The following is a 15,455-nucleotide window of genomic DNA, read 5'->3' on the forward strand; positions in this document are numbered from 1 at the left end:
TCGCCATTGCGAGGCCCAATTGACCAATGTTTGTTGTTTTGAGTGAGCCTGGGGGCTAGGGATACCTCATCAGTGAGAACAATCAGCCTGCTTGTCCTCGGAGAAAGCGAAAGCTACATACCTGTAGAAGGTATTCTCCGAGGACAGCAGGCTGATTGTTCTCACAATCCCGTCCACCTCCCCTTAGGAGTTGTGTCTTCCCTTTCTTTGCTTTTAACTGGACTGAGGAGCACGCGCGCGTTCGGGCGGGAAGACGGTTGCGCATGCGCGATGAACACGGGAGCGCGAGGCTAGCAAACTCTTTGTTGCTAGGGAGAATTCCGGTTCTGGGGCTACCGTCGACGTCACCCATCAGTGAGAACAATCAGCCTGCTGTCCTCGGAGAATACCTTCTACAGGTATGTAGCTTTCGCTATATAGATATAGATATATATAGATAGATACATACATACAGGCTCTATGTAATCAATATTTTCCTATTGACCTAAAAGTATTTCAGTATTCAGTCATTCCAGCTATTCAATCATTCCATATTTTATATTATAATTTTGTAGTTAAGAACTGGGTTACAAAAGCAGTGTATAATTTTTTTTTGTTCTAACAGTGCAGCAACAAAATTTAGTGATTGCAGCATCGATCGTTATGCTCGTCTAATTTCTTCTGGTTCGGCAGACTGTCTACTGAACTATCCATCACCAGATATAATCTTTAGCTTATGTGGCAATAAGTTAGTGGACCCTGCTGAGCAGTGCGACTGTGGCAATGCCGAGGTTAGTAGCTTGCTTTAATATTATTCTGAAAAAGTGGTAAGTGGTCAAGGTGGATGGCTAGTAAGTGTTTTCCTCTTGAAACAAGAAAATGCCCCCAAACACATTGATATTTTTCTGCATTATACATGATCCTGTTATATTACTGTCTGTCTTTGTTATGTAATTTTTTTTTAAAGCATTTATTGCTGATCCATCAACTTTAAAATCTTTATTTTGTTGCTTTATGAATTATTTATATTGGTTTATTCAGTGCGTTTTTTTCTAGCAAAAAAGGTGCCGGTACTCAAATGCCAGGCCACCCTTCAGGGGTAGGGTGATCACTGAGGGACCCATCTCACAATAGCCAGGCCCCCTGCAACCAGTCACAGAATCTGTGACAAGGCAGAATTGGTTTTTAGAGCCTGAGCTCTTTCATTAAAATATGAGGATCAGGCGACCCTCAGGGGGAGGAATGCTGGCTTCGGCCTAACCCCTGGTAAGCCTTTCCTCAGCTGAGAGGTGCCCAGCTCTACCACTGGCTGCCTTTCAGGTGCTGTGGAGGACTTGTAGCTCATCTGCACATCCTTTACTGCCTTCTCTGGGGTGACTCCCAGGTCCACTCCGATCCACTCAGGGCCTCTGCTCTAGGTGCCGCGCGCCGGGGCATTTTCTCTTTACATTTATTTTTCTCCCAGTTACTGCTTATGGCTCCAGTACACTTTTTCTTCTTGGTACTGTCCCTTCCTAATCTATTTCCTCCATTGAGCAGGGACTGTCCTTTTTTGTTAATTTGTACAGCGCTGCGTAACCCTAGTAGCGCTAGAAATGTTTAGTAGTAGTATTTCTCCATCTGAAACCACTGTACACTGCAGGAACACATTGTCCACCCTCTGTATTCATCATCTCTCCATCTCTTTTTTCCTCTTCCTTTTTCTCAGCTCTCAACCTTCAACATTTCCTTCCTTCCATTCATCCATCTCCTTTCTATCTGAGTGCATCTCACCTTCGTCGCTGTCGTCATACCTCTCCTACTCTTCTCCGTACTCTCTTGCTCCTTCTGCCAGTGGCGTTCCTAGGGGGGGGGGGCGGTGGGTGCGGTCCGCCCCGGGTGCAAGCCGCTGAGGGGGGGGGGTGCCACGTGCCTGTCTGCTCTGCTCGTTCTGTGCTCCCTCTGCCCCGGAACAGGTTACTTCCTGTTCCGGGGCAGAGGGAGCATGGAACGAGCGAAGCAGACAGGCGCGCGGCACCCCCCCCCAGCAAGTAAAAATGCACCCGGGGGGGGTGTCCTTTTGCGGGGGGGGGGCGCATCGGCGATCCGCTCCAGGTGTCAGCCACCCTAGGAACGCCACTGCCTTCTGCTGCTCTCCGCTGGGGACATTAATCCCAATCCTGGCCCTCCACATCAGCTCTCATCCTATTTGTGCAAATCACACCGTGATATCTCCCATCTAATTTCTGTTCCTCTCCTCTCCCCTTCTTCCCTGCCTTTCTCTTGCGCTCTGTGGAATGCCCGCTCTGTCTGTAACAATCTTTCCTACATCCATGACCTCTTTATCTCTCTTACTCTCCATCTGCTTGCCCTAACTGAAACTTGGCTTTACCCTGAAGACTCTGCTTCAGTTGTGGCCCTATGCCATGGAGGTTCTTTTCTCCCATACCCCTCGCCCGGTTGGCCGCGGAGGTGGTGTAGGGCTACTACTTTCACCCTCTTATAGATTTCAACCTCTTCTTCCACCTCAGTCTCACTGTTTTTTTTCCTTCAAAGTCCACTCCATCCGTCTATTTGCTCCTCTGTCTCTCCGAGTAGCAGTCATTTATCGACCCCCTGATAAGTCCCTTTCTCACTGACTTTGATGCCTGGCTTTCCTTCTTTCTTGAACCTTCATCTCCTTCCCTCATTCTTGGGGATTTTAACATTCATGCTAATGATCCCTCTGACTCTTATGCTTCTCAGTTTCTTGCTTTAACATCCTCTTTCAATCTTCAACTATGCTCCACTGCCCCCACTCACCGGAATGGCCACTGTCTTGATCTTATCCTCTTCTCAAACTGCTCACTCTCCAGTTTCTGTGCCTCAACTCTTCCCCTCTCTGACCATCATCTGATAACTTTCACACAACACCCTCCTCCCCAGTCCCATCCAATCTTAACCAATACATTTAGGAATCTTCAGGCTATTGACCCTTCTACTGTGTCCTCCAGTGTTTCAAATCTCTTCTCTACCACTATGTTATCCAAGTCTGTCAATGAGGCTGTCTCTTCCTATAATACTATTCTCTCCTCTGTTCTGGATACTCTTGCTCCTCCCATTCCCCATCCTATAAAGCGTACCAAACCCCAGCCTTGGTTGACCTCTAGAATCCGCTACCTACGTTCCTGTGCCCGCTCTGCCGAACACCTTTGGCTGAAATCCCGTGCCCATGCTGACTTCATACATTTCAAATTCTTGCTGACCACCTTCCAGTCTGCTCTTTTACTTGCCAAACAGGACTATTACATCCAGTTGACAAATTCTCTTTGCTCAAACCCTCGACGTCTCTTTACCACACTGAACTCTCTCTCAGTGCCTTCGCCTCCAACCCCCCCTTTACTTTCCCCCCAGACTCTGGCTGAGTACTTTCATGATAAGGTTCACAAGATTAAACTTGATTTCTCAACCAGGTTACCTCCACCTCTCCTTCCCTTAGTCCATTCTCTCGACCCTCCAACCCCTGCCTCCTTTTCTTCCTTTTCTGAAATCACTGAAGAGGAAACTACACATCTTATTTCCTCCTCAAAACTAACTACCTATTCCTCTGATCCTATTCCCACCCATCTACTTAACACTATCTCTTCTACTGTCATCCCTTTTATTTGTCATATCTTCAATCTTTCACTGTCCATTGCGACTGTTCCTGATGCCTTCAAACATGCCGTAGTCACACCACTCCTTAAAAAACCTTCATTGGACCCTACCTGTCCTTCCAACTATCGCCCCATCTCCCTCCTCCCTTTCCTATCCAAGATACTTGAACGTGCTGTTCACTGCCGTTGCCTTGACTTTCTTTCATCTCAAGCTATTCTTGATCCACTTCAATCTGGCTTTCGCCCCCTTCATTCAACTGAAACAGCGCTTGCTAAAGTCTCCAATGATCTGTTCCCTGGCCAGATCCAAAGGTCTCTATTCTATCCTCATCCTTCTCGATCTATCTGCTGCTTTTGACACTGTTGATCACAGCCTACTCCTTGATACACTGTCCTCACTTGGATTTCAGGGCTCTGTTCTTTCCTGGTTTTCTTCTTATCTCTCCCAGTGTACCTTTAGTGTATACTCTAGTGGATCCTCCTTTATTTCTATCCCACTGTCAGTGGTGTACCTCAGGGATCTGGCCTGGGACCTCTTCTTTTCTCCTTCTATATGTCTTCCCTTGGTACTCTGATCTCATCCCGTGATTTTCAGTATCATTTTTACGCTGATGACTCCCAGAGCTACCTCTCCACACCAGAAATCTCAGCCAAAATCCAGGCCAAATTATTAGCCTGCCTGTCTGACATTGCTGCCTGGATGTCTCAGCGCCATCTGAAACTAAACATGAGCAAGATTGAGCTTCTTATCTTTCCCCCTAAACCAACCTCTCCTCCTCCCCCATTCTCTATTTCTGTGGATAACACTCTCATCCTTCCTGTCTCATCAGCTCGTAACCTTGGGGTCATCTTCGACTTCTCCCTCTCCTTCTCTGCACATATTCAGCAGACTGCTAAAACCTGTCGTTTCTTTCTCTATAATATCACCAAAATTCGCCCTTTCCTTTCTGAGCACACTACCAGAACCCTCATCCACACTCTTATCACCTCTCGCTTAGACTATTGCAACTTGCTTCTCATAGGTCTCCCACTTAGCCATCTCTCTTCTCTTCTCTTCAATATTCCTCCAGTATCGTTATGCTCATATTAGCCCTCTCCTCAAGTCACTTCACTGGCTTCCTATCCGTTTCCGCATACAGTTCAAACTCCTCTTATTGACCTATAAGTGCATTCACTCTGCAGCTCCTCAGTACCTCTCCACTCTCATCTCTCCTTACATTCCTCCCCGGGAACTCTGTTCACTGGGTAAATCTCTCTTATTTATTGTTCACTTATATCCCACATTTTCCCACTCATGCAGCCACAATGTGGCTTACAAACATTAAATAAAATACAGAATAAAATCAAATCTAAGCTAAAAGCCCATCTTTTTGCTGCTGCTTTTAACTCCTAACCTTTATGCACTTGTTCAGAACCCTAATTTTATCATCCTTACTTTAATATTCCCTTATCTCGTTTGTCCTGTTTGTCCTAATCAGGGCTGCCGAGAGACTGGGCAGGGCCCAGGGCAAGGCCGCTCCCACCCTCCACCCGCCCCCCTCCGTCTGACACCGGGCCTCCTGTATTGAAATCACAGCGCCTCTCACCTCTGTGTGAAAGCGCTGCAGGCAGCAGGGCAGCAGATCGCCTCCCTTCGACCCTCCTACCCTCCTTGTGTCCCGCTCTTGCGGAAGTTACGTCAGACGAGGGCGGGACACAGGGAAGGAAGGAGGCCCGAAGGGAGGCGATCTGCTGCCCTGCTGCCTGCAGCGCTTTCACACGGAGGAGAGAGGCGCTGTGATTTCAATGTAGGGGGCCCTGCCTGGTGGCAGATGGTTGACGACGGAGGGCGGGTGGGACTGCGGCGCTGGGCCCCTCTTGGAGACCCGGGCCCAGGGAATTTTGTCCCCCCCCCTGCCCCCCCTCTCAGCGGCTATGGTCCTAATTAGATTGTAAGCTCTGTCGAGCAGGGACTGTCTCTTCATGTTCAAGTGTACAGCGCTGCATATGTCTAGTAGCGCTTTAGAAATAAGTAGTAATAAGTAGTAGTAGTAGTAGTAGGACCATATGTCAATTTTAGCAGACAATGGAAAAGGTGCCGGTACTCAGTACCCCCTCAAAAAAAGCCCTGGGTTTCTTAGAGTTTTTATATAGAAAGAAAGAAACATAGAAAATGATGGCAAATAAAGGCCATATGGCCCATCCAGTCTGCCCATCCATATCATTCTTTGTCTCTTCCTCCCCCTATGAGATCCCAGATGCCTGTCCCATGCTTTCTTGGATTCATATACAGTCCTCGTCTCTACCACCTCCACCAGGAGGTTGTTCCAAACATCCACCACCCTTTCCGTAAAGAAGTATTTCCTTAGATTACTTTTGAGTTTATCCCCCTTCAACTTCGTCTTATGCCCTCTTGTTCCAGAGCTTCCTTTTAGTTAAAAGAAACCTGCCTCTTATGCATTTATCACCACAAGAAAAAAACTTCCCACACAGTAATATTTATAGCAAATTCAAAACTATGATTTTTAAAAAACAATTATTGAAAAGTGCTCGTATGTTGTCAAAAGAACTATCACAGACCCACTGGTCTTACACTCCATCCAACGGCATATAATCATCGCACATCTTCAAATGTCCCCATTAAAAAGTAATAAATTTATGTAACCCGGTGGGTTATTTTTATTTTTTAGTTTTACCTGGGCTCCCAGAAATTGGTGGTGGTCAGTGCTGTGACTCCAGAAGCAGTTCTGGACTTCCTGCATGGAGCTGTGCTGTCTGCGGCTTGCCCCAATGCTCTGAGTGTTGGATAAAAGTCTGTAAATGTATTTAAATGTGTGTTTAAACATAAAAAATACACTGTATATATAGTTTGGCACCAATGATTGTAAGATATTTTGATCTGATTGTATAGAAATGTTATGGGTTTTTGTCTAAAAGTATAGCTTTTCTATTATTTCCTATGGAAAGTTATTTTATAAAATGGAAATTGTGAAAAAATGTTAACTAGTGTCCATGAGGCATTGGCCAGCAGAGGTCAGCTGGTGATTCAGAGACCCAGTGTCCCTTGGCAACAGCTTGCCAGGAAGGGGAGGAGGGGCTGAAGACACTGAAGAGGAAAGATGTGTTTGGGAGAGCTCTGAGTGCATGACAGGATTTCTAGGCAAAAAAATGTGTGAAAGTAAGTTTTTCTTTGAGCTTTCAATTCCTGGATGCAGGTGAAGAGAGTTGAAGGTGAAAAGTGTTGGATTTGAGCATAGAAAGAAAGTTCTAAATCTGATGTTTTTTTATATACTGTTTAAGTATCTGAAAGGGAATTTCTCTGCCAGTGTTTAGTGCTGAAACACTGGATGTAGGTGAAGTGTGCTGAAGGTGAAATGTGTTGGATTTGAACAAGAGAAAGAAAGAACTAAACTGTTTTATTTTGTTTGTGTGCTGTTTAAAAGTTTTACAGTTAAGACTGTGGGTGGAGAGACCCTGTGCAAGGTTGTGTAAGACAGGTTTATGCAAGTGGATTAATCCCAGTTAAGCCACTAGGAAAACTGGTCTCCAAGCTTAAGGTTGGGCTTGCAGTATGTGTTTTCACATGCTGGTGCACTAGAGTGGAATATTGCATGAATTTGGAGAGACAAAGACGCTGAGAGCTGTGTGACTGCAAGATCCAATGAAGAGTGCCCTTCCTTAGTTAGGGAACTCAGTACAAGAACAGAGAAACTATTTAAGGTTATACAATAATTATTTATTTTGTTAGATAGCTAGCCACAGTTATCCCTGAATCCCAGCTAGTGCTGTTCCTGCTGTTAGGAAGGAAGGTTTTTTTTTGTTGATTTTATTTAAAGGGTGAGGCAGTAGGTTCCTGTACTGAAAGAGAAGATCCTGAGCGCCAACATACAAGGGGGAAGAACAAATAAGCTCCAAGAAGGGTCAAAGATAAGTCTTCACTCCTATGCAAAAGAACACTGAAAGGTCACAGTTTAATCTGACTTACCTGTTGTAGAGACTGAATCTGGATGTTCACACCTAAAAGACAAAGTAATTCAAAATAATTGATTCTTGAGACACACAATATAAAAAGAGATTTATAGATTGAAAGAGAACAAATAAGATACTTTGGTTAATACTTGTCTGTTGGTTTCACTGTTGTTGTTCTACTGCAGCACCTGTAAGAAAAAATTATGCTATTAGTTTATATATAAATGTATTTTTATGTTACAAAAGAACCTAATGTATTAAGAACATCATTTTTTCCATACCCCAAATTGGGTTTAAATAAACAACTAGTAACTTGTACTTACCATCTGTCTGGTTACTGGGTCTTAAAATCCTTTTAGTTTTCTTTCCCTTCCATGGTCTCTAGGACTTTGGAGGCAAGGTTAGTTTAATTGTCTCCGAGCTCAGAGGTGAACTGCAGGCTCGAGGTATTCGGCCACAGGTAACAGTAGAGCTTGCAGGACCTTCTGGGATGAGGAAGCTACATTTAGTACTTAGATTGTTTCATAACAAAAATCTGGCACTGATGGCATAAAAATATGAAAATATGTTATGATTATATGCCATTGGACAAAGTGTAAGACCAGTGGGTCTGTGATAGTCCTCTTGACAACATATGAGCACTTTTCTATACATTTTTAAAAAAATTAATATTTTTGAATTTGCTATAAATATTACTGTCTGGGAAGTTTTTATTTGATGGTGGTGATGTATTTTGTATTTATTATTCCCCTTCAGGTATATTTTTCTTTTTCCGCCTATTTAGTAGTGGTATCCTACGCATTTATGCCATGGAGATATTTAAATGTCTCAGTCATATCTCCTCTCTCTCTCATCTTTCTTCTAAAGTACACATACTGCATTCAATGAGTCTGTCTCTATATGCTTGGTGATGAAGACCACTGACCATTTTAGTAGCCACCCTCTGTACTGACTCCATCCTGGTAATATCTTTTTGAATGTGCAGTCTCCAGAACTGCACACAGTACTTTAAATTGGGTCTCACCAGATACAGAGACACTATCACCTCCTTTTTTCCTGCTGGCCATTCCTCTTCCTATGCACCCAAGCATCCTTCTGGCTTTTGCTATTGCTCTTTCTACCTGTTTGGCCACCTTAAGATCATCAGAAAGAATCACCCCTAAGTCTCATTCTTCTTTCAAGCACAGAAGTACTTACTTCTCCTCCAAAATGGTACTGCTCCCTTGGGTTTCTGTAACCCAAGTGCATGACCCCTGCATTTTTTTAGCATTAAATCTTAGCTGCCAATTTCTGGACCATTCTTCTAGCTTTGCTAGATACCTCTTCATGCTATTTACACCATCAGGATTATCTACTGGAGGATGTGGTAACAACAGGTAGCATATCTGGGTTTAAAAGACGTTTGGACAAGTTCTTGGAGGAAAAGTCCATAGTCTGCTATTAAGACAGACATGGGGAAGCTCCTACTTGCCCTGGGATTGGTAGCATGGAATGTTGCTACGATTGGAGTTTCTACTAGGTACTTGTAACCTGGATTGGCCACTTTTGGATACTGGGCTAGATGGATCATAGTCAGACCCAGTATGGCTATTCCTATGTCCTTATGTACCCTATTACAGAGTTCTGTATCATCCAAAAAGAGGCAAATCTTACCCGACAGCCCTTCGCAATATCACTCACAAAGATGTTAAAAAGAGCCGGGCCAAGGATCGATTCCTGTGGTACACTACTTGTAACATCCTTTCTCCGAGGACAAGCAGGCTGCTTGTTCTCACTGATGGGTCGGCGTCCACAGCGGCCCAGGAACGGCAATTTTTCATAGCAAAAACAAAGTTTTCCAGAGCCTTCCAGTGTGCAGGGTGCGCGCACCGTGCATGCATGGCCATCTTCCCGCCTGTCGCGCGAGAATCCCACTCAGTTTTTCTTTTTCCGCGGTGGAGAGTATCTGCTTTGTCGGTCTCAGGCCCAGAGAAAGAGTCTTCATTTTTTTCTTGCAATTTTTTGGGATTGTTTTCTCCCTCTTTTGTCTTTCTTTTCTCTTTATTTTGTCCTGCCTACGAAACTAAAAAAAAAAAAATCCCTTATTTCTTAGTTTAGCCCTTTAAGTTTTCTTTCAATATTGTTGCGGTCCTCTTAGGCCGCGCGTACGCGCTTTCTCATTTTTGTGCCCTTCTTTTGGCACCATCGCAAATTTTAACTTCGCCGCCGCTATTTTTCCGTCCATGTCATCGAGAACTCCAAGCGGCTTCAAGAAGTTTACTTGGTGCAACCGGTCGATCTCAGGTACCGATCCCCACGCATTGTGTCTTCAGTGCCTTGGGCCCGACCATCGCCCAGACGCATGTAAGTTGTGTCTTAGCCTTAAACGGCAGACACAAGCGTCGAGAAAAGCTCTTCAGGACCGTCTTTTTGGAGCTTTGACCGGTTCTTTGGCGTCAACAGCGGTACCGAGGTCGGCAGCATCGATATCGGCACCGAAGATGGCATCGACTTCAGGAGCACAGGTAATGGCTGTCCGGAGACCACCACACGCTGGGAGCAGTGAGTTGTCGAGTGGGTTTCCACCTGCCTCGAAGTCTCCTGCTGTGCAGGCCCACCGGGACCAACCACTCTCGGACCTGACCCCAAGGAGGCGTGTCAATTCCACTTCCTCCTCGTCGGTACCGAGAAGTATCGGTGACGTGCATTGAGCGAAGGCGAAGAAGCATCATCATTGATCTCCTTCCAGGCACGGTACCGGGAGCTCTGGGGCGTCGAAGGATTCGGCACCCGTGAAGCGCCGACGCTGGGAGGACCGCTCACCCTCCATTCAAGAGGTGTCAGTGCGTCGGTCTCCAGGCAGCCCAGTACCGCCTCCTCGACCTCCACAGATTCTGACGCTGATTCCTGCACCGACCCCGTAGCCTTGCTCGACAGCGACTCTGGACGAGCACATCCGAGCCATTCTTCCAGGTCTTCTGGAGGGGTTGCTGCGTCAGTCTGCTCCGGTACTGGGGGTGCTTGCGCCCTCCGTACCGTCGATGAAAGCGGCAGCTGGCTCTATGCCTGTGGTGAGGTCTCCAACGCCGGTGTCGCTTGCGACTTCGGCGTCGGCTGCCACCCAGGTCGACTCCCCGTTGACATCGCTGGAGGGAGCTTCATCGCCGCCGGCATGGGAGTCGACTTCTCGACATCGCCATTGAGGACATGGTTCCTCGGCGTCGAACGGGCCCAGTTTCAGACTGCAGTTAAGGAACTCTTGTCCGATACCATGAAGATGCCTCATGGGATGAAGGGGAGGATCCCAGGTATTTCTCTTCTGAGGAGTGTTGTGGTCTTCCATCTGATCCTACTCCTTCACCAGAAAGAAAGCTTTCTTCCTCGGAGAGTCTTTCTTTCTCTTCATTTGTCCGTGAAATGTCTGTGGCTATTCCCTTCCCTGTGGTATCTGAGGATGAGCCCATGACTGAGATGCTCAAGGTCCTTGACTATCCTTCGCCACCTAAGGAGTCATCCACGGTTCCTCTGCATAATGTGCTCAAGGAGACACTTATGCGGAACTGGATGAAACTGTTATCTAATCTCACCATTCCCAAGAAAGCTGAGTCCCAATATCGGATTCACGGAGAACCTGAGCTGATGAAGTCGCAGTTACCTCACGACTCTGTGGTTGTGGATTCCGCTCTCAAGAGAGCCAGGAGTAATAGAGACTTTGCCTCGGCGCCCCCGGGAAGAGAATCTAGAACCCTGGATTCTTTTGGGAGAAAGGCGTATCAGGCCTCTATGCTCGTGGCCAAAATTCAATCATACCAGCTCTACACAAGCATTCACTTGAGGAACACGGTGAAGCAACTGGCGAGCTTGGTTGATAAGCTCCCTCCAGAGCAGGCCAGGCCTTATCAGGAGGTGGTCAGGCAGCAGAAGACGTGTCGAAAATTCCTGTCCAGGGATGCTTACGATTCTTTTGATGTTGCATCCGGATCCACTGCCCAAGGTATAGTGATGTGCAGACTCTCATGGCTGCGTGCCTCTGGCCTGGACAATAGGGTCCAGCAGCAGATTGCGGATGCCCCTTGCCGTGGGGGATAATATTTTTGGTGAGAAAGTCGAGCAGGCGGTCGATCAGATCACTCAGCGGGAAACCGCTATGGACAATCTCTCCCGCTGGACGCCTTCTGCTACTACCTCATCAGGAAGACGATTTTTCCGGGGAAGGAAGGATGCTCCCTATGCTTATAACAAGCGTAGGTACAATCCTCCTTCTTGACAGCCTTCTCAGGCTCATTTCCAGCGTGCTCGTTCTCGTCAACAGCGTGCGCCAAGGCAGGCCCCTGTGGCTCCCCAGCAAAAGCAAGGGACGGCTTTTGACTGGCTCCAGCTGAGCATAGCCACTATAAAGGTGTCCGTGCTGGACGACTTCCCGGTCAGGGGGAGGTTAAAATATTTTCACCAGAGGTGGCATCTTATAACCTCCCGTCGGTGGGTTCTTCAAATAGTCCAGTTAGGATACTCCCTCAATTTGATCTCCAGACCTCCAAATTGCCCACCGGGAGCTCAGTCCTTCAGCTCCCAGCACAGGCAGGTACTTGCAGAGGAACTGTCCGCCCTTCTCAGCGCCAATGCGGTCGAGCCCGTTCCACCAGGGCACGAAGGGCTGGGATTCTATTCCAGGTACTTTCTTCTGCATAAGAAAACAGAAGAGGGGGTGGGGAAAATAGCCTCTTGTCAAACAATGGGGGAGACGTATAATTAAAAAATATGTTTATTACAACAAGTGGACTCAACACAGCCGTGTTTCGGCGCCGTGGCACCTTCTTCAGGAGTCTATAAAAACAAATATAAAACATGAATAGTGCAAAGAAAAGGATATCAATATTCTTTTATAAAGAAAAATACATAAAATAGAAATCATAATGCAAACACTATCATAGGTATTGAAACAGCATCATGAACATTCATATACAAGTAAAAACACATAATATCAGACACTATAAATATGGTGTTGCAAAGAAAAACATAAATATGCATGGAAATTATAATAATAATGGAAATCATCATGCATTAAATATCATAGATATAAGAACAAAATCATAAACATTCAGATACAATTGAAAATGCGATATATATAACACTATAATATGGAGTTGCAAGGGAATAGAAATCAAACAATAAATATGCATAAAAATATGTAATATCATATATATTTTAAAACAAAAATACAATGCGATGGTTCACATGTATGGAAAAGTGATACAAATAATCTTCACACGAAAACATTATGTGTATAGGTTTAGCAGAATGTAACCGCTGGAGAAAATACCTGCTTGGGTGTAAATTAATTGTTACTGTGCACGCATCTTTTCGATATCCTTCCACGGGCAGAACATTATTCTTACGTTGAATTATACCCGTACCATTTGTGGGACAGCATTGGACTAACACATTAAGAGTGTGATGATACTGGACTATGGACTATAGATGAAGCCTTTGAATAGAAGTTCTGCTTCATAAAGTTATGAGATAATAGATCTTTCTCCAAGGACAAGCAGGCTGCTTGTTCTCACATGTGGGTCGGTGTCCACGGTGGCCCCAGGAATGGAAGATTTTCCAGTAAAATCCAGAAATGTTGTGATAGTCCGCATGCGCGGCCGTCTTCCCACCTACGCGTGTCCGTTCCCGCCTCAGTTTTTTCTTTTCTGCGGCGGAGAGTGGCTGCTTGCGATCCCTCTCACTCAGGTCCTCAGGGAAAAAATTTGCCGATTTTGGCGGTTCTTATCGCTTGTTTCTTGGTTTTCATCGCCTCTTCCCCTCTTTTTCTTTTTCCAGTTTATATTACAACCCCCCCCCCCCCCTTTTTTTCCTTAGTGTTTTGCCTAGTTAAGTTTTCTTTTGTTCTGTTGCGGGTGGCTTAGGCTACCCATCCGCAGTCTTCCTTTTTTCTTCCTGTCCTTAACTTGGCACAATCAAGCCGTTTGATTTCGCCGCCGTGATTTTTTCCGCTCATGTCATCAAAGCCTTCCAGCGGCTTCAAGAAGTGTGCTCGGTGCCATCGGTCGATTTCGGGCACTGATCCGCACTCCTGGTGCATCCAATGCCTTGGGCCCGACCATCGCCCAGACGCTTGCAAGTTGTGTCTTAGCTTGAAAAAGCGGACACAGGCATCGAGAAGAGCTCTTCGGGACCGTCTTTTTGGAGCTCCAACTGATTCCTCGGCATCGACATCGGCACCGGGGATGGCATCGACATTGGCACCGGGGATGGCATCGACATCGGGAGCACAGGTAATGTCTGTCCGATCTTCCCCTGTAGCTGGTAGCAGTGAGCCATCGAGTGGGTCTCCACCTGTCTCGAAGGCTCCTGTTGGGCAGGCCCACCGGGACCAACCGATGTCGGACCTGACCCCGAGGAGGCGTGTGGATTCCACGTCCTCCTCGTCGGTACCGAGGAGTACCGGTGATGTGCTTCGAGTGAAGGCTAAGAAGCATCGGCACTAGTCTCCGGGAGCTCTGGGGCATCGAAGGATTCGGCACCCGGAAAGCGTCAACTCTGGGAGGAGCGCTCCCCCTCCATACAAGAGGTGTCACTGCATCGATCTCCAGACAGCCCGGTACCGCCTCCCAGACTTCTACAGATTCTGACGTCGACTCCTGCACTGGCCTCTCAGCCTTCCTCGACGGCGACTTTGGAGGAGAGCATCTGAGCGCCATTCTTCCAGGACTTCTGGAAGGGCTGCTGCAGCGCTCTGTTCCGGTACTGGGGGTGCTTGCGCCTCCAGTACAGACGACGGAAGTGGCGGCTGGCTCACGGCCTGTGGTGAGGTCTCCGACACCAGTACCGCTTGTGGCATCGGCCTCAGCTGCCACCCAGGTCGACTCCCCGTCGACGTCGATGGAGGGAGCTTTGTCGCCACCAGCATGGGAGTCGACCTCTCTACATCGCCATCGAGGACATCGTTGATGTTGCATCCAGATCCGCTGCCCAAGGCATAGTGATGCGCAGACTCTCATGGCTGCGTGCCTCTGACCTGGGCAATCGAACCCACCAGAGGCTTGTGGATGTTTCTTGCTGGGGGGGATAATATTTTTGGCAAGAAGGTCGAGCAGGTGGTAGAGAAGCTCCACAAGCGGGAAACCGCCCTCGACAAACTCTCCCACTGGGCGCCTTCAGCATCTACCTCAACAGGTAGACGATTTTTCAGGGGAAGGAGGAATGCTCCCTATGCTTACAATAAGCGTAGGTACAATCCACCTGCTTGACAGCCTTCTCAGGCTCAGCCCCAGCGCGCTCGTTCACGTCAACAGCGTGTGCCCAGACAGGCCCCTGCAGCTCCCCAGCAAAAGCAGGGGACAGGCTTTTGACTGGCTCCAGCTGAGCATAGCCGCCATAAATGTACCTGTGCTGGACGATCTACCGGTTGGAGGGAGGTTAAAATTCTTTCACCAAAGGTGGCCTCTCATAACCTCCGATCGGTGGGTTCTTTAAATAGTCCGGTTGGGGTACTCCAATTTGACCTCCAGACCTCCAAATTGTCCACCAGGAGCTCAGTCTTTCAGCTTCCAGCACAGGCAGGTACTTGCAGAGGAACTCTCCGCCCTTCTCAGCGCCAATGCGGTCGAGCCCGTTCCACCAGGGCAAGAAGGGCTGGGATTCTATTCCAGGTACTTTCTTGTGCAAAAGAAAACAGGGGGAATGCGTCCCATCCTACACCTAAGGGCCCTGAACAAATATCTGGTCCGAGAAAAGTTCAGGATGCTTTCCCTGGGCACCCTTCTTCCCATGATTCAGAAAAACGATTTGCTATGCTCTCTGGACTTAAAGGATGCTTACACTCACATTCCGATACTTCCAGCTCACAGGAAGTATCTGCGATTCCATCTGGGAACACAGCATTTTCAGTATTGCGTGCTGTCCTTTGGGCTTGCCTCCGCGCCCAGG

General features: G+C 47.1%; 1 protein-coding gene across 1 annotated transcript in view; it reads left to right on the top strand.

Annotated features, from left to right (window-relative positions):
- Window positions 1-263: 263 nt before the first annotated feature.
- LOC115469709 (disintegrin and metalloproteinase domain-containing protein 9-like) overlaps window positions 264-15,455 on the top strand; it is a 188,198-nt gene continuing 173,006 nt past the window's right edge. Inside the window, exons 1-2 of the mRNA XM_030202495.1 lie at window positions 264-289; window positions 605-770. Coding sequence (XP_030058355.1) covers window positions 264-289; window positions 605-770 — 192 coding nt within the window. The remainder of the gene's footprint in view (window positions 290-604; window positions 771-15,455) is intronic.

The sequence above is a fragment of the Microcaecilia unicolor genome, chromosome 4, assembly GCF_901765095.1.
Source record: "Microcaecilia unicolor chromosome 4, aMicUni1.1, whole genome shotgun sequence".
NCBI classification, from domain to species: Eukaryota; Metazoa; Chordata; class Amphibia; order Gymnophiona; family Siphonopidae; genus Microcaecilia; species Microcaecilia unicolor.